The 22,976-nt window shown below is 42.7% G+C and overlaps 1 protein-coding gene across 1 annotated transcript in view; it reads right to left on the bottom strand.

Annotated features, from left to right (window-relative positions):
- Nucleotides 1-14,738, bottom strand: part of sgip1a (SH3GL interacting endocytic adaptor 1a) — a 63,253-nt gene extending 48,515 nt beyond the window's left edge. The window contains exons 1-2 of the mRNA XM_084548765.1: nt 14,500-14,738; nt 9,937-9,981 (exon numbers count right to left, since the gene is read on the bottom strand). Of these exons, the coding sequence (XP_084404891.1) occupies nt 9,937-9,981; nt 14,500-14,551 (97 nt within the window). The 5' untranslated portion in view covers nt 14,552-14,738. The remainder of the gene's footprint in view (nt 1-9,936; nt 9,982-14,499) is intronic.
- Between the last annotated feature and the right edge of the window lie 8,238 nt (nt 14,739-22,976).

The following is a 22,976-nucleotide window of genomic DNA, read 5'->3' as shown; positions in this document are numbered from 1 at the left end:
GAAAACATGAAGAACAGCACAAGATGTTGACCTGGTCTCCAAATTCGCTAGATCTCAAACTGATCAAGTGTGCCCTTAGAGGCCTCTCCCCTCAACCCATAGGACCCAAAGGCCCCCACTTCAACATCCTGGAGCCAGACGCCACAGGACACTTCAGAAGGCCCATGCCCTGATGAGTCACAACTGTTTTGGAGACACAAGGGAGACCTACACAATATTAGGAAGGTCATAATGTTATGCCTGATTGGTGTATGTAAGTTGTAGTAAAAATACCCTTGCCTGCAAGAATGAATGAAGTGGCTATGCAGTTCCCCCCCTTCTCTTTAGCACAAGCCTGGATGTAAACCAGGCCGAAAGCCTAATGTACACAGAGGAAACAGTCATGGTACACAAACAGAAACATACCGAGCAAACAGAACAAGCCTGAAAACATGTCATACACAGCTGGTGAGACACTGCTACACACGCAGTTTTTCCTCATTTTAATCACATCCTTCAAACACTACATTTATCCCCCTCGCGAATTATACTTCTCTTACCCTCAATCCCTACATCCCCGCCCCAACCTTTCAATCGCTCCCTCATCACAACACCCCTCACCCGTGTAGTAACAATCTAAACGCTGCTAATCTCTTCCTGTAGCCGTGTCCCTGCGTCACTGCGCTAGTGCACCCTCAGCTGATTGAAACTGACATCTGTTTGCACTGGTCTGGCTTGTAGCCACACACATGCAGCGCTGGACCCAGACAAGTCCACAGTTACGGCATAGATGGGATTTGTCACACGTAGATGGACGAAAACAAAACAAAAAAAAAAACTTTTTCACAGCACTTTTTCTAATAATAAAGCCAGCGCCGAAAGGAGAAATGTATAAAATGGAAGGAGGAAGCAGGGACATGAAAACTGAAGCCTACAAAGGAACATCAAAAAACTATTGTCTGCAGTGTTTCATGGTGAGTTTTTTACCCCATATATTTAAGTCCTGCAGGTAGTTGGGCAAACAACAATGTTGAAGATGCAAAATAAAAACAAAAACATCAGCATAATTATAAATAAAGCAAAAGTACACTGCATCATGCTTTATACGACATCAGCTTTCATTTAATCTGCCCCCGTTACTACACAATACCGAACAAGTGCATGTCACTTCCCTCTGGCTTGTTGAAAGGCATTGTGGGAAACTAAGGAAATCACTAATTGCAGTGGGTGACGCAAGCAGAGGGTAAGTGGGTACTCCGAGAGACACAACAACAAATCTCTTCAGCGCACGAGTAAAAATAATGTGCGCGGATGTCACAAACGGGGAAGAGAAAGCCTCACAAATTCAATCAGTTCAGCTGCAATAAGATTTCATGTTGATTTATTAATTAAGCAAAGTTAAGAGATCGAGCCAGGCACTAAGAGTCAGCCTGGGAGATGAATACATTACGCAGAGAAGCACATTAATATTGTATCGGCAAATAAATCCAAGTTCCCCGAGGGGTTCCCTGCCACCATGCCTATTCCCTCTGTCTTCAATAACATGAAAGAGCATGCAGGAATGCACTAGAGAACCATTTGCACGACGAGAGGCGCAATGAGAGACACCTGGGGAAGAAAGAAGTGAAGGATGTTTCAAGGGAGCAGATGCAGAGAGAAATGCCACGAGAGTTATGGCTGCCACTGTTAAAGCGCTAATGTGTTTGAGTTAAAAAAAAAGTCATCACTAAATTAGGGGCATTAAATCACAATGAAAGGGTTTATTAAGGACATGTATCAGCTGGCATGGGCTTAATGGTGCGTCCAAAAATGAACCGTGACTTAGTTGTGGGAAGATGGAGTGATGACAGAAACGAGGAGACGAGTGAAGCTGCCATCTTGAAACAAGGCTGGGATCTAAATAGACAAAAGCTTAAATGAAAAAAATGTAAAAGATGTACGGGGCATCCCTTTTCCTTTTAATTTCTAAATCTCCGTTCCGCCACGGGAGCTTGTCAGATTTGCAGAATGCCGTGAATGTTGTGAGTGACTCAACCAAAATAACGGTCTTTCATGACAAGCCTGGCGTCCTCCCTCCCTCCCTCTGTATCCATTTGTCCGCCGCTCCCCCTCCGAGGCTCTGACACAGATTACTGCTCTCTGTGTACCTCGTCTGTTTTCATGTTCTGTCCTACTTGGACATTTGTGTTAGCTGATCTCCTCCCCCATCTCGACCACCCCTCATTTTGTTTACCTGCTCCTTCCTGGAAATTGCGTCAAAGCATAATCTCAGCATTCTCTCTCTCTCAGCTTGTGTCAGCTTCTTTCTGTTAGCATCTCTCCCCTAATAGAGTCTTGTGGATTGCTCCCTGTTCAACTGCTTTAAAATATACACTATTATGAAAGCAGCATTTCGGGTCTGCGGGGGAGATACAGGGAGACCTTGTAATCCGTGGTGTTCGGGTCACAAAGGAGTTTATTAGATACAGACTAGAATTTATTGAGAGAAACTGCTTGGTCACAGTAGCTCAGTTGCACATAAAAAACCCTTTTGAAAATCACTAGTAAAAAGAAAAATAGGTGTAAGAGTTAAAATAAATAAATAAATAAAACATAAATAGATCAAATAAATTAAATACCTCTCACTGACCCTAGACACTGTCATAGAACCTCATCCACTCTTAGCCCTTTTTGGCGCTTCCCCTAGGTTTTCCCTTCCCACACCCTCCCAGTGGTTGCAGGATCTCATGTCTTGCCTAAGGCTAGAGAAAATACGCTACTCTATTCGTAGGTCAGAACAAAAGTTCTATAGGATATGGGGACCATTGCTTGCCTATTTTCAAAGACCTAATGTTTTAACTGACCCTTGACGGTTCCAATGCTGCCCTTGGCATCCCAACAGTTAGTAAAGCCCACAGATCAGGCGGCCAAAATGGAACTATGGTACCTCATAGCAGTTGTCTTGCTATGATCTTGTAATATGCGTGTTTTTATTTCTCTTAATTCCTTAATTTATCTGTGTATTATTTTTTTTGCTTAAAAAACAATAAAAAGAACTTGTGAAAAAAATAAAATAAAATGGTATAAGCAAAAAATTTAGATTTGCATATGTACAAATGTACAAGAAATATTAGTAAAAACACATTATGTACATAGGAAAGATAAAAGATAAGGTGCAATGATGTGGATGGAGCAGCACTGACATGAATGATATGGAAGCAGAGTCTGTAGAGGTAAAGTCTGTATGCATCACATACATATTTTGAGCTTGTTAACATCATCGTAGTGAAGCAGGACCTCTATTAATCGTATCGAGTCATTTGTAAAAAGTCAAATGGAAAAGTAATGTCAGCTGTCTCCGTTTTTCAGAAAAATCAATATCAACGAACTTTGCGGTAATGTTGAAAAACTGCAGCATTTCTGGATCAACACCAGTGGATCCCAGCAGATTATATCTATATCTCTCCCTTAGGCACTAGTGGATGATAAAAGCTAAACTTAACGAGATTCAGTAAAGGATTCAAAAGGACTTATATCTGATAAAACCCTATAGCGCGACAACCTTTTGCACAGATAACAAAACACCAAAACAAACAGCATATCCTTCCATTCAGCAAACTTTGTCCCACCAGCAACACAGCTGACTAAAGACCATCAGGGGACACTGAACTGCATTTATTAGCTCTTGCCTCAACTCTGCTTGTTGATGGATTCACCAGCGGTTTCTCGAGGTCCCTTCCTCGTCAAAAACTACGACACAAACACACCCGCGACGCCGTCACAAGATGGCATTCGCGCTGCAACAGATACAACGCTACGCGGGTGTCTATGACAAAAATAGAAGCACTGATTAAATTAGACCGCACACCTATGAAAGCAAATCACCTACTGTTTTGACAGCAGGTTCCTCTAATCTGTGTGTGGGCCCTGTCAGGCTGAAAACGGCATCAGAAGTGTGTTGGTTAACAGTCTGCGCTCCATCCTGTTAGTTTGTAATGTGCCATGTGCAACGACTCGATTTAAATGAACTAGTGCAGCACTGACGGGGAGGTGAGAAGCAACTACTGCAAGGAAAACATCATTTATTCATGGAAAACTGTCAGCTAAATTTTTATCTTTGAGTGCTAAAGCTTGATTTTGCCTAATGTACAAATAAAAGCAGTTTTAGTCTGATGATATTTCTGATCAACACATTTTTTTTTTTTTTTTTTTTTACATCTGATACGTCATTCAAGGAAACATTTTGATTACGCTGTAAGAGAACCTCATCTTCCCCAGCTGCCACTGGATTACACAAACATGTCTGTTTATCTGGCTCTGGATCTTGGGCATCATTATATAAGCTTGTCTGAGTGTGTGAGTGTGTGAGTGTGTGTGTGTGTGTGAGAGGGACAGAGAGAGAGAGAGAGAGAGAGATTGGGTGTGCCTGCATGGAGAACATGATAGATTCTGGACTGGCTGTTGTGAAGATGATGTGCCTATGAATGCATGTGGTGTTATGAGGAGCGTGAACAGGGACAAGCGGATTCATTTTGACTGCTTCCCCCTTCAGCTCCTCCTCCTCCCGAATCTCAGCCCCTGCATGTCTTTGTTGTGGGAAAGTTCATTTGGGTCTCTGTCAAACTTATTGTCGAGCACAGCCACAATGGACCTATTCTACTGTGACACCTTCAACGATGAGCTTTCCTCTGTGTCTGCCACACTTTGTGGGGAAAAAGCACACACAAAAAACAACAACTGCACATGCATATGCCAGCATTTGTTTTATCGTAACAGTCATGTTAGCATCCTTGCACACACGTGTGTTATTATTAGGAAAAGCCAGTGACTCAGACTTACCACCTGACGTCAGTGGTAGCCTGTCACCTCCCCATCCTCTGTACATATTTCAATTGTGACACAGCGTCTTGCATAAACATGGGCTCATGGGTGCTTATAGGTGTGTTCAGAGGAAAGCCGTTTACTCAGTACATACGACTTTCTTAGTTATCAACAGGCCTAGCGAGATTGCTCTTATCACGTTATCTGCTTCTGTCTCCGGTATTTTATATCTTGGTGGACCTGCATATATAAAATGTCCTACTAATCACCAAGAAGGAACTACAAGTTCCTGAATTGCAAATATTGTCCCACACCCCACCCGTGAACAATGGCCCATTTTTTTTCCTCTTTAAATTGCAATAATCTTAACTTGCAACGCCTGTATGCAAGTATGTATGAAGCCTTTATGTGCCATTTAAGGAGCCTGTGTGATCACGGTTTGGTCTATGGAAGATTGAAGTGATACCAGGAGAAATATGGACAGAAACTATGGCTGTGATAGAGAATGACCTGCAATGATCGAGAGGAAAGGAACGAAGAGAAAGGAAGGAATTCTTGATGTTTGTAAGGTACTTGGTTTCATACCCCTAAAGGCGTGCAGTGGTATCTGTCACCAAGATGTTAGCAGCATATCCTGTAAGTCCTGTAGGTTACGAGGTGGGGCCTCCATAGAATGGACTTGTTTGTTCAGCACGTCCCACAGATGCTCGAATGGATTGCGATCTAAGGAATTCGGAGGCCAAGTTAACACCTCAAACTTGTTGTTGTGCTACTCAAACCATTCCTGAACCATTTTTGCTTTGTGCCAGGGTGCATTATCCTGCTGAAAGAGGCCACAACATTCAGGGAATACTGTTTCCATGAAAGCGTGTACATGGTCTGCAACAACGCTTAGGTAGGTGATACGTGTCCAAGTAACATCCACATGAATGGCAGGACCCAAGGTTTCCCAGCAGAACATTGCCCTAAGTATCACACAGCCTCCGCAGGCTTGCCTTCTTCCCATAGTTCATCCTGGTGTCATGTGTTCCCCCAAGTGAGTGACGCACACGCACCCAGCCATCCACTGATATACAGGACAGGACAGAGGTCGGCATGGGCACCCTGACTGGTCTGCGGTTATGCAAACTGTGATGCACTGCATATTCAACAACTTTCAATCAGAGTCAGCATTAATTTCTTCAGCAATATGAGCTACAGGAGCTCGTCTGTTGGATCGGACCATACGGGCCAGCCTTCACTCCCCACATGCATCAAAGAGCCTTGGCCAACCATGACCTTGTCGCCGGTTCACCACTGTTCCTTCCTTGGACCACTTTTGATAGATACTGACACTACAGACCAGGGACGCTCCACAAGAGCTGCAGTGTTGGAGATAATCACAACCCAGTCGTATAGCCATCACATTTTGGCCCTTGTCAAACTCGCTCAAACCCTCACGCTTGCCCAGTTTTCCTGCTTCTAACACATCAACTTTGAGGACAAAATATTCGCTTACTGCCTATTGTATCTCGCCCACTAACAGGTGCTGTGACGAAGCGTGACAGCGAAGGCACTGCACTAAAGTAATTGTATCAATTGTGTTCGAGTAACTTTGTGTGGCAGACACCTAATTCCACTTGGCTAAGAAGCTTCAATCCTTAATATTTCTGTTGATGCCTTTAGGCCTCAAAATAGTTGTGATAGAAAATGTAATCTGCTCCAAGAAGTCAGTATGATGCTGTTCTCACATGAATAGCTAACAATCTGAAAAACCTCTGTCAACACGTCTGACGTTCATTATCAATAGAAGCCTGTTGTGAGAATGTAGATAATAATGGAGGGTTAATGTTAAGCTGCAGCCCAAGTGCAGCCATTAGACCCGGAAAAACAACACCCACACACTGCTTAATCCCCAAGGCTGTCAGCAGCAATGTCATGATGCTTTCATTACAACTCAACTGTGATGTTTTATGCTGAGATCCTTCTGACAAGTCAGTGGCTATGACCCAACAAGCTTGTATGCCTTGAGCTGACACAAACTTAGTTTGGTTTAACTGTATTATAGCAAAACCAATATAATCTTACCGATGTGATTTTGATCAGATAATATCAGGCCATTGAAGGAATAAAGCAGAGCCCAGCATATGGCCATCTGTTCTGCAACATTCCAGTCAATGGTTTATCCAAGTTTCAGCCAGGGAAGCTTTAAATACTGCCCCCCTCCTATTTGAGTCTAATTCCTACTGTTAGTAACCAGGATTAAAAGACTATGTGTCTGAACCACAGCTAGTGTCCATGACAGGCTACACTGTTCATTACAATCCACAAAAATCATTATCACTGTCAAAAACATTCTGACAACCTACTGCTTATCTTAGGGCCTCATCAGTGCTGTGACTACGATCTTTACTTTTTCCTTAGGATGGTGCCACAGGAAATACCATGGGGTCATTAACACAACCAGCAATTTGTATAACAATCTACCAGTATGATACATGGTTTGCAAATTGTAGAAAATAGCCTGGGGCGATGGAGGATTATGTTTCCACAATGTAAACTGTTTGGGCTCTAGAGAGCATGGGAAAATGTCAGCTATTCAATTCTGATGTCCTTTGAATATCAAAAAGTGGAAGTGTTGACTTTGTGTTAGCACTAGACGAAAGGTCAAACCGTCAGTAAAAGTGTTTGATTTGATCCTCCGTAGAACAAGAATAGTCACAGCAAATTTCCTGGTAATTATCCAACTGGCTTTCCAAGGTATTATGTCACTTTACAGCTAGATGAAACCACGGGCATCTGTTCTTACAAGGAATTTTAATGTATAAAACTTCACTATCGCATTGAGGATATTTGAGCTTTCTTCATACAGCTGATACCCTCGATCTCCAGTTTTATTATTAAGAATCCCAAGTTGAAAAAGAACAATTATTTTCTAGAGGTAGCATTATTTTGTCATTGTTGCACAGCTGCTCCACAACATCCATTCCTTCTATCCTACTGTGTCTAAAGGAAGGCGGTTCCCATGGTTAATATGAGCACAAGCTATTAAACAATTTCCTTCCACTGTGATTTACTATTGAGTAACCACCCCACCTTTTCTACCCAGTGTGTTACTCAGGGTCAATCAAGCTCGCCATGGCATCGGGCTTTAAAAAGCAGAGCTAACAAGGATTAGCATCCAATTTTAACACCTGACTGTAATCCTGCCCTCGCACAGTCCACGTTAAGCCTGTGCTAGCCATGCTAATGGGAGGGAAGTGCTTTGCAGATGGTCCATTTTCTTTTTCCCCTTTTGCAACTGTTACCCAACAGCTTGGCTCGTGAGACATGCAGCCGGTGACAGGACACTGCACATGCAGGGGAGGAGGAATAATAAGTTAGCTTATTATTTTCTAGATGTAAAATTCACAACTGTGCTTTGATTTTGTATTGTGGTCCAACACTGAGCATAAGATGGTATCATGAGATATTTTTGGAAGACTGAGCTGATCTTAATGTACTATCACGTTCATGAAGGTTGTACCTAATTAACTGGCAACTGAATGTATATTACAGCACAGACAGCATGAACTTATTAGACTCTATTGTACGATGTGAGGGTGACACAGCTCAGCACCAATGCTTGCAGGACAGAAAGGGTGTAGCCTTTGAAATCACATCCTACTGAGCAGTTCATCATGTGTATGATGACATCTGTGGCAATCAGAGATGCTGGTGATGATAGCTGTCTTTACAATCTGCTCCATGCTATGAGGTCTGGTTTAGCCTTGGCCTTTAATGATGGCAATACACCACTACCAAACATTCAAGTGAAGCACATTTTGTTTCAGCCGGTCTGTTTTAGATCTAAGGTATACTGACTGCACATAGAGTTCTGGTAATCAAAGAAAATCAAACCGACACACATTCAGCAAAAGTAAATCTGATCGTAAGTCCAACAGATCTACACTACCATTCATTACACACAATGTATTTGGTGCCACTTCTGTAAACTATGTATATCCAAAACAGAAAAAAGGGGTCAAGGATTGGGAATTACATGTAGCTGAGAAACACAACTCAGTATTAAGTCAAAATTAGTGGAAACATATCCCTGAAATTCTGCACATGTGCTTCTACACAGCAACACTATCCACTCATGCCCAAACAGTGACAGACAGCACACACAGCCAGACAACATGCTAATAAATGTCTTCACTGGCAGCAGAAACACTGGCATTGAGGTAAAGTACTAAATCCTCTGGAATCAATTGGCTTAGCCATCGTCTTCTCCAAGATACACTCCACAATATAATGATTATTTTTTTCACCTATACAGTATATGCAGCTATGATTCACATTTTTCTACATGTGCTGCCCCAAAACATTGCCTCTCAAATCTTACATAATTCAAGGTTGATTCAAACGATAGTCAGGTTCTTTTGAGAGCATAAACGACAACATACAGGATAGGAAATAAAAGCCATCTTATGAAACAGATGGATGGAGGGTTTGGTGTGCCAGCTGCAGAGCTGGCCTTCCCCTGATGATGTCATCAATTAAAGGGACATGATACTAAAACAATTGGCAATCCTATTTTTTAATCACTACGTTCAACCCCACAGAGTTGGATCTGTTCAACTATGGTTGGGTACAAACGTGCGCACGCACTCCCCCAAATAGACACGCAATCCACATGCGGGTGCTGGGTTAAACAGCAATGTGGTGTGAGCACACAGCAAAGTCATACAGCGCGGTGAACGTGTGCATGTGCATCAGAGCACACCATACAAAGAGAATTTATACAAGTGACCCAGCTGGGCACATAAGCCGTCCTGCACAATAAATCCAAATAATCCTTTACGATGGGAAGCGGGAAAAAGGGGGTTGGGGGGGGTGCTGAGACAAATGCACGCACACTCACAAAGGTACACACGCTTCAATTAGCCTCGCCATTGTGCCTCTGTGGTAGACATTCAGTGGCTGTGCCCTTTTCCTAAGAATAACAGTCACCAAAACGCATGCACTCAAAATAGCAGTGCAGCTTATGACATTTGAACCTCTTCAAAGACGCACACACACAAACATACATGCTTGCCAGCAGATGTAGCACTGCAGGACAAGGACATTAAGGAGGATTACCCTGAAATACAAAAGAAAACGGAGACAGCGTTGCAATAAAAAAAATCATCTTACCTTCCATCATGGTTGCAGATTTGCATTCCTCTATCTCCAAGGAGCCTGAAATGAAAACAGGAGGCGTTGGGAGGGGGGAGAAGAGAAGAAGCTCCCGGTTACAGATATACAGTAGAATTAATGGGCAGCAGAGCAGCTGTGTGCTTGTGGCTAACGCCCTGGCTAACTGTGAGCCTAAAGCACCCCCAGACGTCGCCTGTCAGATAGCCCAGGAGGGAAAGAGAGATACAGAGAGAGATAGAAAAAGAGAGAGAGAGGATAGAGGAGGGGTAGGGGCCAGGCTAGCTGTCGATCAGAGCTCGGGCTTAAGCCATGGATGCTGCTACTGCTCCTGCTCCTGCTCCTGCTCCTGCTCCTACTGCGGCTCTAACCTACACACAGCGGAGGATGCTGAGAGGTGGGGAAAAAGCTAACCGGAGGAAAAAAAATAAAAGAGGGTAGGGAGACAGAGAGAGAGAGAGAGAGAGAGAAGGGAGGTGGAGAGACCAAGAGAGAGGGAGCGTGTATGCGTGTTTGGGAGGGGGGTGGTACTGTTGAGGAGGGACAGAGGCAGTATGCTGAAGTCACAGATGGCCTCAGCCAATCCCTGCAGCTCTTTGCGGAGTCACATGGCTCACAGGCTGAATCTCCTGACACTATGGCCCAAGAGAACGCTCCATTAGAAACCTCTCTTGCTTGACAAATAACAGTGTGCATACATTAAACACACATACATGTTTACATATCCAAATAGAGGCGCTGAAAAATCAAATAGACACGCGCAGAGTAAATACAGAAGACACACAAATGTGGTAAATACACACACACACACACACACACACACTCACACCCCTCCCCTTCATCCTACCTTATGTCAATGCAGTACACCGAGCCCACTCACTGGTGAATGAAATGAATTATTTGGTCGCAGAGAGAATAATGCGTAGGTGTGAGGCAAGTTGACATGCCATGTTAAGCGCACACACACACGTGAACGCTATAACAACACACCTCTCCAAAAAATATTTGCCCTGCTCTGTCCTGCTCAGTGACTATTTCTGTAGTAACTGCTTGTGTGTGCCTGCCCCCCGTGTCCCGCCTTCCACCGAATATCTGTATGCTTTCGCTCTGCCCTCTCCTTCTCTCCTCCTCCTGCTCGGTTCCCTCCCACCCTGCCCTCACCCTCTCTCTGCCAGTCTGTTTCGCTCAGCTGCCTTTTTCTGTCTCTGTGCCTTCCCACCGCACCGGGCCCGGGATCGATCGGCGTGACGTCAAAGGCGACGCAGGCTACAGCTGCGACCGGCGAGCAGGAAGGTCCGGTGACAGAGCAGTCTCCAGAGAGGGGCGTGTGCCTGCGCTCATGTGGGCGCGCTGATTGACTTTCTATGAAAGAGTGGAGGTAGAGGGAGGGGGGTGGATGTTTATGTGGCCAATCTACAGAGCATTAGGAGACTGAGAGTAAGTGTAATGAGAAATTAAAAAAAAAAAAAAAAACTGAGAAATATAAAAATCTGGGAGTGAAAATAATAAGCGATTTGTGTCTGTTGTACAATATATTTTCTTTATTTATTGTTGGCTGTAGTAGTGGTTTAAGAGCAGAGGTAAAATTTAAAATTTGTTTAAAAATAAACTTGATCAAAATTGGGAGAAATCTGCATGCACACATAAAAAGAGCTACTCTTTAGTTCTGGTTCTCTTACTTTTCTTGTGCAATTCCTTAAATATTTTCAGATAAACAACCACTTACAGCTGTGACAATCAAATGAAAAATAATATAAGAAAATTCTAGTAAATTGTCGACCAAATAGTCAGTCTCAGCAGTAGGCAGAACCTGTGTTGTTTGTGGGTTGACACAGAGGACACTACATACATGTGCTTTACATATTGTGTGTGAAATCCTATAGTCAATAGTGACCGATTTCCTCCAGAGGCACAGATACGTGTTGTTTTTCCATCAATCCATCCATTTGTCCAGCTAGAAACAGAGCCAGCCCGGCACCTGTAACCTCTCAAGTCATGCTTAAGACCCTGTGACACCGTCTCCCCCTCTTCAAATCTCTTTCTAGCTCTCAAAATGTCTTTCCTTTTCTTTGCCGATTTCCCCTTTTTTGTGTTATTTTTATCAGCCTGTCTTCACGCTTCTGATTCTGCCTCCTCCCTCCTTTCATCCTTCTGTCGCTCATGCCGAGCTCCTCCGTTTTTTAAAAACAACAGATGCCCCCAGAGAGCGGGTCCCCACCCTTCAATCAGGCCCCTAGCTTTAATTTACATCCCCCTCATCTCATCTCCCAACTTGTTCTACAGCTGCATTTGGTGACACCCCTGCCGTTTCCCCTTTTTGATTATTTCTGCTCCCTCCCCTTCTTTTGTATTCACATCTAACTCCTCTTCTGTTTTTTTTTTGTTTTTTTTCACATTTCTATTTCCATTCATTTTCTGTCTTCCTCTTGTTTCACCCAGGCTCATTTGTCTTTTCTGTGGGACAAACAGCTCTTCTCCTGCACTGCCATCTAGTGTTCACTGCAAATAATGACAGCTATTGAGCACTGTGCCAGGAGGAGGTGTGAATATTGGAGATCCTTGCTCATCATACTTCAATACCATAAATATAGTATACATGTATGTTTTGCCTGCTATGCCTCCATTTATTTAAAAAATTAAGGGCTGTGTTGAATGATTATGCAGCTGATGAGTGCCATCATGCCACCTAGCGGAGTGTAGAGAAGAGTAAGAGAGAGGGGAGGGGGGTTACTAAATAAAGCCTTATGCCATGGGCTCGGTTTTAAGCAACCTGAGCAAATACATACGCGTTGTTATTCACTACAGAGAAAAATACACAATTGAAAAACAAAGCTGAAACAAAGGCAACCTGTTGGGTTTCTTGAGGACATGCGTCGATCATCCAAATAGTTTGGATTAAAATCACTAAATGGAAATGTTCTTTTAAAAAAAAAACATGTTTGGATGTTTTCCTGGTCAGAACAATATACACCGATCAGGCATAACATTATGACCACCTTCCTAATATTGTGTAGGTCTCCCTTGTGCCTCCAAAACAGTTGCGACTCATCAGAGAAACAGAATGTTGTTAGTGGGGGGCTTTGGGTCCTGTGGGTTGAGGGGAGGGGCCTCTGTGGATCATCACACAGATACTTGATCAGTTTGGGATCTAGTGAATTTGGAGGCCAGGTCAACACCTTGGGCTTCATGTTTTTTAAGTTGTTCTTCCTGCTAGGGATGGCTGCTGCCGTCAAGGAGTGTCACTGCTATCGGGTGGCGGTGCTTGATTTGGTCTAGGTGGGTGCTACATGTCTAAGTAACATCCACATGAATGCCAGAGTTTCCCAGCAGAATACTGAATTGTCACAAGATGGTCAGTGTTATTCACTTCTCCTGTCAGTGGTTTTAATGTTGTGGTTGATCGGTTTATTCACAGCTGCACAGAAAACATCTGCAGAGAATGTTAAGTATAAACAAACATTACATGTTCCAATCCAGACTTTTCAAATCTTTCATAAGATGCCTGTATAATTGTCCACTGTACTGGTACTGCTACTATTAATGGTTTTTAAGTTGGCTGGTTGCTTACAGGACAGTTGGGGGCGACTGTGGCTCAGTAGGTAGAGCGGGTTGTCCACGAACCAGAGGGTTAGCGGTTCGATCCCCGGAATGTGCCACATGTCGAAGTGTCCTTGAGCAAGACACTGAACCCCCAGTTGCTCCCAGTGCGTGGCACTGGTGTGTGAATGTGTGTGTGCTTGTGTGAGCGAATGGGTAGATGTGTCTCTGACTGTAAAGCGCTTTGAGTACCAATAGGTAGAAAAGCGCTATATAAAAGCAAGGCCATTTCCATTACTCACAAGCTCACAAACAAATAATTATGAGTAGCATTTTACCCCACTGAAATACTAAAAATAATCCAAAACCAAAGCTATTTTTGCAGTGGTTATTTTCAGTATGTCATGTGATGCAAGTCATGTGACATTAATAATATCCCCTGAACTGGAAGCAGATGCTTAAAACATACAAATTCAGAGTAACGTGTCTTTGTCATCACTTAAAGAAAACTGACAATGATGTATGGCTAGCCTTGCAGATTAGCAGTCACGTACAGTGATTTCGTGGGCTCGAGACCCATTTAATTGTCTTTGGTCACTTTGGTTATACTCCTCTGACCTCTAAGAGGCTCGGAGTCAAATGTATAACTACAACATAGATTATGTATGGAGAGTAGAGGACAGCAAGAGTGAATGTGTCAGTGAATGCAGCTTCAGCGAAATGCAGAGTGTGTGCTTGAACGGCATGAACGTTAGTGCACTAGCCTGTCCTGTCCTTCCAGTTTCTAGTGCATTTCTTTCTCCCTCTCTCTCTCACTCAGTGACAGTATCAGACAGTTTGCTGATGTATGATATGAAAGGGCAAACAGTACGGCATAGCGCACATGTAACCACAGCGTACAAACACAAACATCCACGTATCATGGCAATCTCAAAACAGTAAGGTCAAAATAAAAAGGGAAGGTGAATGGCTGACATTAAACAAAGCCAGGTGCTGTGATGCCAAAAAAAACAAAAGGTGTTTTACCTATTGTACCTGCAACGATACGAAACCAGCCGGTGCACAGGTCCTCAGCCATTTACAGCTCTCTCCATGGATCCCCTGCTCTCACCTCAGACGGACCGAAGGATGAGAGGGAAGAAGAGCGAACCGAGGACAAAGATGGGTCACTGGAAAACAGAAGGAAGGAGGCGAGGATGAGGGGTATCCGAGGAGAGGAGTAACTAACAGGCAGAGCAACGTGCGCGCTGATACCAACACCGGCAGTGCACAGATGACGACATGCACACAACCTGTAGAGAATAGTAATGTGGCACAAGGGGCTATGAGTTTAGGTTCGTTTGGCAGTGAAGGTCAACATGTCCTTAACTGCAGTACAGATACACACTGTGGATTGTTTTCCCTTATCGCGTACAAATTCTGCTGCACTGATAGAAGATTGCATATACATGTTTATCATGCAAATTATTACATTTTCCAGAATAAATTACATGTACAAATAACTTTGGTACTTCAATAATCCTGAAGTTTTCAACATCCTGAAAATAATAAGTCTGTATATGCAAAGACATCTTCACTTCAACTTCTGATACATGGTTCTAGTCTTTCTTGGTGCGGGAAAAAAAGGCAGTGTTAGTCCATTTTACTGAGGTCAGTCCTCATTTGCCCACTAAAACCACAATGAATTTCACAATTTTCCATTTTTCAACTTTAATGACACATTCACCTTTTTCAAACTGAACGTGCTTTAGTCATTTCTCACCTTTTAAATTTACAATCTTGAATATAACAAGCATTTGAAGCAGTTGCGCTTTGCTGGAAGATATGGAGAAAACCAAGGTCTATTATATACTAAATGTCTGATTAGATCATAAGTTTTTAAACGTATTTTAATAGCGACACATCCAAAATGTCATCTAGCATTGGTAATTGCAAGGGATGTGGAAGAAATTGGGTTACTTGTCTCCAAAAACAACAGCCAGAAATGCTCATGTTATTGGCGCCATCTGCTGTTCACTTAAAGACACTGCTTTAGTTGTCATTAAAGACATTAAATCTCTGATCCACTTTTACATTTGATTCTTGTATGGTTTGTCACACTATGAGCAGTATCGCAAAGACATACACAGTTAGTAAAAACAGCAAAAAGGAGAAAACCATACAAGAAAAAAAAGTCTATTTTTTTTAATTCTCCAGTATCTAGATGCAGAATCAGAATGACAACATTCAGGCTGGTTCTCTGCAGTAGGAATTCCAGCATCAGCTCCGACAATTGCTGACAGAAAAGGTATAATAATTTAGAATTAAACGAAACTTGCTTATGACCTCCAGTGACACCACCACCATTTCATTTCTTTGCCACATTCAGAAAACAGTGCTGCTCATTCTTTGGTACTCATCTCAGGAAAAACACACTCTCCTGAGAGCAGAGTCTTCTTTTTGGCATTTACACAGACAGCACTTATTCAGAAATAGGCTAGGGGCACGAATGCTTTAATTTCTGGCACATTAAATATACCACCCAGATGGCTGGGACGCGTTGGTAAACTGAGCATGCATAAAAAACAAGAAGAAGCAAAGAAAACAGCCACAAAACAGCCACAACATTAAAACCACAAACAGGAGAAGGAAATAGCATTGGCCATCTTGTGACAATGCAATGCTTTGAGGCCCCAATGAGGCCCCTCCCCTCAACCCATAGGACCCAGAGCCCCCCCACTGACAACATTTTGTTGCCAGACACCACAGGACACCCTCAGAAGACCCATGTCCATTCTCTGATGAGTCACAACTGTTTTGGAGGCACAATGGAGACCTACGAAACATTAAGAAGGTGGTTATAAAGTTATGCCTGATCAGTGTATATACCTCTCGTGTTCCCTCTCTCCTTGCATCTGTCTCTATTTACCACCACCTACCAACAAACACCCTCCACATCCCTCCCTCTGACCTACTTTCTATCCACCTTTCCTCATGCCGTTCGCCTGTGGAGTGCAGTGTTGCTCTAATCAGAGATTTCTCTCTCCATCTGTTTGAGCGTCCGACCCTTTTTAAATCACCAGCAAAGGCCACAGGACCGTTTCAAACCAGCCATTACTGTTGTTGCACAGTATGAATACCGTTAACACGAGAGAGCCGCATTTAGCAGAGAGCTGCCGCTTTAATCTGGAAAGTATGGAACCACAGGGAGTAGAGGATGAAGTATGGGGATGTAATTTCAGGTCCCTGAACTGCTGATCATTCATCAAATGTGTTCTAGTTCCATCCTTATTTTCCCCATTAAACAAAAATAGCAATGTTGTACATACTGAACTTTTACCTCTGCATCAACAGCTGCTAGTGTTGAACAATACTAGCAGCTGTTAACAATTAATACATCATTTTCAATTGGTATATTTCATTACTTATAAATTTCAAATCTTTCCTTGATAAAAACTCTCAAATATGAATATGCTGCTATTCTTTACTGGTAAATTAACTTTAGGTTTTCTAATAAAAGAAAAACGGTAGGTTGGACATTTGTCGGTTTGTAAGATTAGTTAGCTGAGATTTATGTTAATCTCCAGCTCATGGCCCTTCAGACAGACTGGCTATAGAACTCAAGGCAAAGTGAACAAAGTGGAGATTGATGCTACATGGTGTGTCTTAGCTTTTAAATGTGCAATAACGAAAACAGAAAAACATCTGACACCAGTTGAGCAATGTTCCATCTCTTCCCAGCTCTATCGAGGAGAGCGGAATCCTGAATGTGATTACGAGAACAGGTCACGGAAGAGTAGGGATGTGAAACAAGCTAACAGGAAGACATAAGGGTGACTATTGTACTTCTACCAGATCATCAGATTTTCTTCCAGAAAACACTGACTCACATGAATAAGTTATTTATGGGGGATTTATGACTAATTTATGAGAAGTTCGTGTCCCAATTGGGACGCAACACGTTTATCAAAAACGATAGACGAAAGTCATTAAAAGGGGGAAATCACGGTTTTGATTCGTTTTTTTTTTTTTTGTATCCATGCCCAACAAAAAGGCACCAGTACACAAGCACACTCTTGTCACCTTTCACCTACCTGGAGTACACAGCCACAGCTGAGGTATGTCAACACAAAGTAAGAATTTCACAGATACCATGCGTCTCAGCAAATGCCATCACTGTCCCGGTATTTCCCCGGGCTCATGTTGCAATTGTCACGTCTCACGGCCTAGTGCCATTTCCTGCACACACCGCCGAAGAAACACCCCTCGCAGACTTCCACCCCACTCCGTCTCTCCCCACCACTCCAGTGGCCTGATGAGGGATGATGATTAAGCCGTTAAATGCACAGGCAAACACCCACCCCGGCCGATTAGGCAGCAGTGAGTGCAGTCAAACTAAAACACCATTACGCTCAGTGGCAGACGGAGGCATTCGGGGCGATAAGGCGTGGCGATGGCAAGGTGCCATGTTGTGTGCCTACGTGCCATCCAGCCACTCATGATGCCCTCCGCCTGTTAGCATCGCCGGCCAGACAATCACCACAGGCGGGCAGGCACACATACACTCTAAACAAATGTTTTCCGTATAATTAGCATCCACTTCCTAATTACTTGGTGATGCTGAAGTGGCTGACTGCCAGCTCATAGGTAAATTTGTCAAGTTTAGTCTGTTGCCACTGAGGGTATCATTTTAATTCACAGCTTTCTGATCTTGGGCTTGCAGTTAGTTTAGCTTTTTAGAGTGAGTTTAGTTTTCTTTGGTCAGTTAGTTTAGGCTTGTTAGCAAGTGTTGTCTTCTATGTGCCAAACAACCAAAGGAACATTTAACAGTGGGAACGGTCAATTCGAGAATATCCACTTGCGACTCAAAGGCTAAAGCTAAATTACAGCCTTCCCACTGCCTCCCTGCCCTGTAGCATCAGTTTAATGACTGTCAAGCTTGGATTTTTCTCTGACCCCAAACCCCATCCAGAGTCAACCCACTGTTGCGTGCCCCTTCTGAAACCCCAGTACTTCCCTACAGCCTTAGAACCAGGGGTGGAAAAGATGAGCTCATTCCCCTGATACTGCACCGGCCTGCTCTGTGGTCTCCCTAATGGTCTCCAGGATGTCAACACCAGTCCAATATGTCCTCCCTCTTACTCACACCAATTACCATTTCCACGCAGGGCCCGGGCCTAAATAAACACGGAGCAAACTTGCTATACAATCAGCTTATATCTATAAACAGTGGGCCAGTTTAAATTAGGCCGCTCCCAAGAGTGCCGTAGTTTGCTTGGACGGCCAGGCCGAGATGACAGAATGGAGCCAGATGAACTCACTGCAGGGAGTTTCAAAAGAGTATTTTAAAGGCGTCAGGAATAGCACAGACATGAGTTCTATACTCTCCTTAGAGCTCCTTTGGATAATTCAAATAAATAGCTTGAACACATTTTTAACCCGATATGAATCGGATTTGAAATGTTTGGTTTAAGTGGTGAATGGCCCCCAAAAGGAAGACCAAGCTTAAAGCTAAGGTGGAAATTAGAAAAATCACACAAAGCTATGTCACATAACTCACACAGGAAATAAACAAAAAAAAAAACATAGTCCAGCAGCCCAAAGGAAAGTGCCTACGCTCGCTTACTGGCTCACTGTAGTTTGGCTGGACACCCACAAGAATGTTGCTAATATGGGTTACGTGTGCAATGGTGTGTAGACGCTGTGACGTGCCGATAGGAGCTCGGATAGGGCTCCCAGTGACGCATTTAAACGGACCCGTAATTCACAAGTATGTTAAAATAGAGTTATAGATTGAAAAACTTCCGGATCTGAAACCCCTTCCAAGTAGAATGAGAGGAATAAAGCTGCCCACTGACTTACGATAACAGGTCATGAGGCAGACTCAAAGACATGGTGCAGGAAGTGAATGTTCTTAAATGGTCTGTGGTATTCCTCTTCTCCCACTCTAAAAGTCTCCATCTAGGAGCGCAAACGTCACGATCACCGCATTTCCCGAGATAGGATGAAGTGGATGTGTAATGTCAAGTTAAATTTAAATATATATTTATATTCATTTCATTTCATTTCATTTCATCGGATAACACCAAGTGCCTCGGTAACACAAGCCAGTCATGGGATTCCTCCTGAGATTATCCCCAAAACAGCTGACGGTTTTGAGATGTGACTGTATTCTATCACAGTCACAAGGTTTAGGAAAGAAGGGGAATTTATGTTTGAACAAACTTGATTTACAGAGAACAGATGTAATCCCCAAATTAAAATGAATGTCTGCACAAAAATAAAGTCTATTTTAGCATTGCTTTTGACCCACATGCACACCAATATTAATCACGCCATACCATATTTTATTTTTATTTTTTATTTTATTTTTTTATATTTTATTTCTCTATCGGTGTACATTACACTTATATTGCTTACCTTGTGTGCAAACTACTGTTTACTGTAGTACTTATATATTTTTTTTATTACTGGCTGCAGGTACAACAATACATTTCACTGTGCATTGTACTATGTATAACTGTGCATGTGACAAATAAAACCTATCTATCCACTATTAAGCTGCAACTCACTCCAACATTCTGATTATTATTTTAAAAAGTGAATTGTAGATAGAAGGAAAGTGCTGAATTGGGGCTGCAGTCACAGCTTCGTGCCCAGTTGCCGCTGATTTTTTAATGCAGAACACCAATGCTGCCGGGCGACGGGAATCGCTCACAGTCCAAAAGCACATCGAAGCGGACGTTGCCGTGAGAGTGTTTCTCTTCATTGATCTGTCTGTTCTCTGCTAGTGAGGATGCACGCAACTCAGGAAACTCAGATGCTATAAAATCAGCCCCTACACCGTTTCCCTCCCTGTGGTTGCCACGGCTACACAACCAGCCACACTGATAAGTTAAAAAAAAGTTCGATCTTGAATGCCGACAGCTGCTGCAAAGAGAGATGTGCATATTCACAACTGCTGGCCTCAGTGGAATGTCACTGAAAACAATGGAGGGAACAACTATTTACTGTATAAAACAACCATTAATCAAGTTCGTCCGTGAACTCTGTGTACGGCTGTGTAAGTCTGCAATATGCCATGCTGCACACGATTCATCAAGATGTGCAACTGGATATATTAAATAGACACACATGTGCATCTTATATAATTTATGTACCAAGGAACATCTACCCAGTGGGTAGAGCGATGCCTCGCTCTGTCTTACTCATTGCTGACTTGTAGAAATTCCTGAGTCAAACACCAAAGCATACATTCTGCTCTTTTCCACAGCTCACCCACACACTCACAGCTCCCCCAAACTCGTCACGCACACTTCTGGTAAATTCTCCGCCTTCAAATAAGGAGCACCGAAGATGCTCACAGAGACACAGCTACTGCACCTATCATTTTCACTAGGCCAAAATACATTTAAACATTTAACCTACCTCAATGTGGAAATCAAAATTCTTTTATTAACTGATCAAGAATTTGTTGTCTCCGGATGTTCTCCCTTTTTTTCTCTCCAGTTGCTTTTAGCAGGCTACTGTTTCACAGCAGTGTCCATTTAGATCTGCAACAAAGAAAAACATTTAACATTATCCGAACACGCACCCAAACGCACTGGTGACCAGGATGTAGCCATACAGACATTAGATGTGTTTTGAACTGTCAGCAAACAAGTAGCAAGTCAAATGAAGGATCCCTGCGCATGGAATAATAAATTATAACCCAGCTGATGGGTTGGTTGGTGTTTTCCCTGAGCATGCACACAGGCCTCCGTGACTGACACTCTGAGGAAACACTTCCTCCACACTAGCACAAAAGGCTTCCCCCATGAAATATCTATGGCAGATACTGCAAGAATGACTCACTCCTTCTCCAGCAGCAAAAACAACACTTTCTGTATTTAACTATGCAAGTCAGCCATGGATACAGGCATAGCTTAAAGTTTATTTCTATTTGCTCAAATATTCTGGGGATCCGCCAAAAAATACACAAATAAAAACATACTAAGTAGCACACTTGAAGTTAATTTTCTTTACCAGCATAGGCCTTTTCTAGAGGTGTTCATTTGGGAATTCATTTGGGAATACCAAAAACAAATAATGCACATGAGGGCATTAATTAATTTTCATTCATTCAATTGATTCAGAAGTTAATAAATGTTTTTTGTTGAATAGACTCATGAAATAGGCATATCTCATTTCATATTCGGTTATTTAAGTCTTGCCATTCTGAAAAGTGAACCTCCAACATGTGTGAACAGGTCCTCCACCCATCATAGTTAACACAAATAATAACTGAATATATTTTACAGTATTCATATGAATAATTAAGACAGATTTCCCCAATTGTCTTCTATACTGTCTTGTAATACTGCCTTGAACTCTGCATTTAAGAGTTTTCACTGCTCAAAACAGGAAATGGGGATCAGACATTTTCCCAGGCTGAATTCCCAGGCAGAGTCCATCCAAAATTGAAACCGTGTTTCTCATTCATCATGCTCGAGCTTGGCAATTCCTTCTCTCCCCCACAGCTTTTCCCACATTTCAATAACCTCCACTTGAACTCACACTGCCTCAACACTCCCATGTGCAGTAGGGTACTGGGATATGATATCCCAAAGAGCTCCAATCAAAAAAGGTTTTGTTTCAAGACATCTGGAACATCTTTAAAGTGTTCTGGCGCAGTCTTAATTTGTATATCAAAAGTCGTATTTAGTTTGAATCAGTATGCCCTGACGAATTCCCCTCAAGTGTATTTAGGTATTGTGTGATGTGTGGCTAAAGAGTGAGCACCATGTGCTGAAAATGACTCAGACTCCATTAATCAGACTGTGGTTGATTTTGTTAGGACCACCACCAGATACACGATCGAAATGTTGGAATGGGAGCCAGCTCCACGACTCAGGTGCAGCTCCATGTGAATCACCATCGAGCAACAACACCTGCGCTCCATTTAAATAACAAAATGAAGGGCTGCACTCCAGAATCATTTGGGCATTGACTGGACACCTGCTGATGGCATACACTCGAGCCTCTGATATTTTGTTTCAACACTCCCCAGGCATAAACACAGCAGTTCTTTGAAAACATACTCAATCTAATTAATCAAACACATAATGGTACCCAAACAAATGGTAATTACGGTCCAGTTCAGCCAAACTTCAAGATGCAGTCGGCTCGGGCCAATCGACCAGTACGAATCAACGGGAAAAAAAAAAACAATTACTGAGCCAGAAAACTCTCTTGTGCCCCTGCTCCTATCTTCATTGCAGCCCTATCCCACCACGTTCTGTAGTGCAACTTTGCGTGATGAACTTGAATGAACTGCTTTAAGTGCTACTTTATTACATTTGAGTTTTAATTACCGTCAGGGGTCCCATGTTTTCAAGGCCCTAATGTTAGTCAAGACTGCAGCAGCATGACAGCCCAAAGGAACTCGCTTCATTTTTACAGAAGCCATAATGAGAAATCAGATACAGGCTGCACATTTGGAATTCATTATTGGGGGGAAAAAAAAACAAAAAACAAAAAAAAAA

Source organism: Chelon labrosus, assembly GCF_963514085.1.
Source record: "Chelon labrosus genome assembly, chromosome: 7".
Lineage (NCBI taxonomy): Eukaryota > Metazoa > Chordata > Actinopteri > Mugiliformes > Mugilidae > Chelon > Chelon labrosus.
Note: the sequence above shows the minus strand (reverse complement) of the source record. Positions and strands in the feature narration are given on the sequence as shown.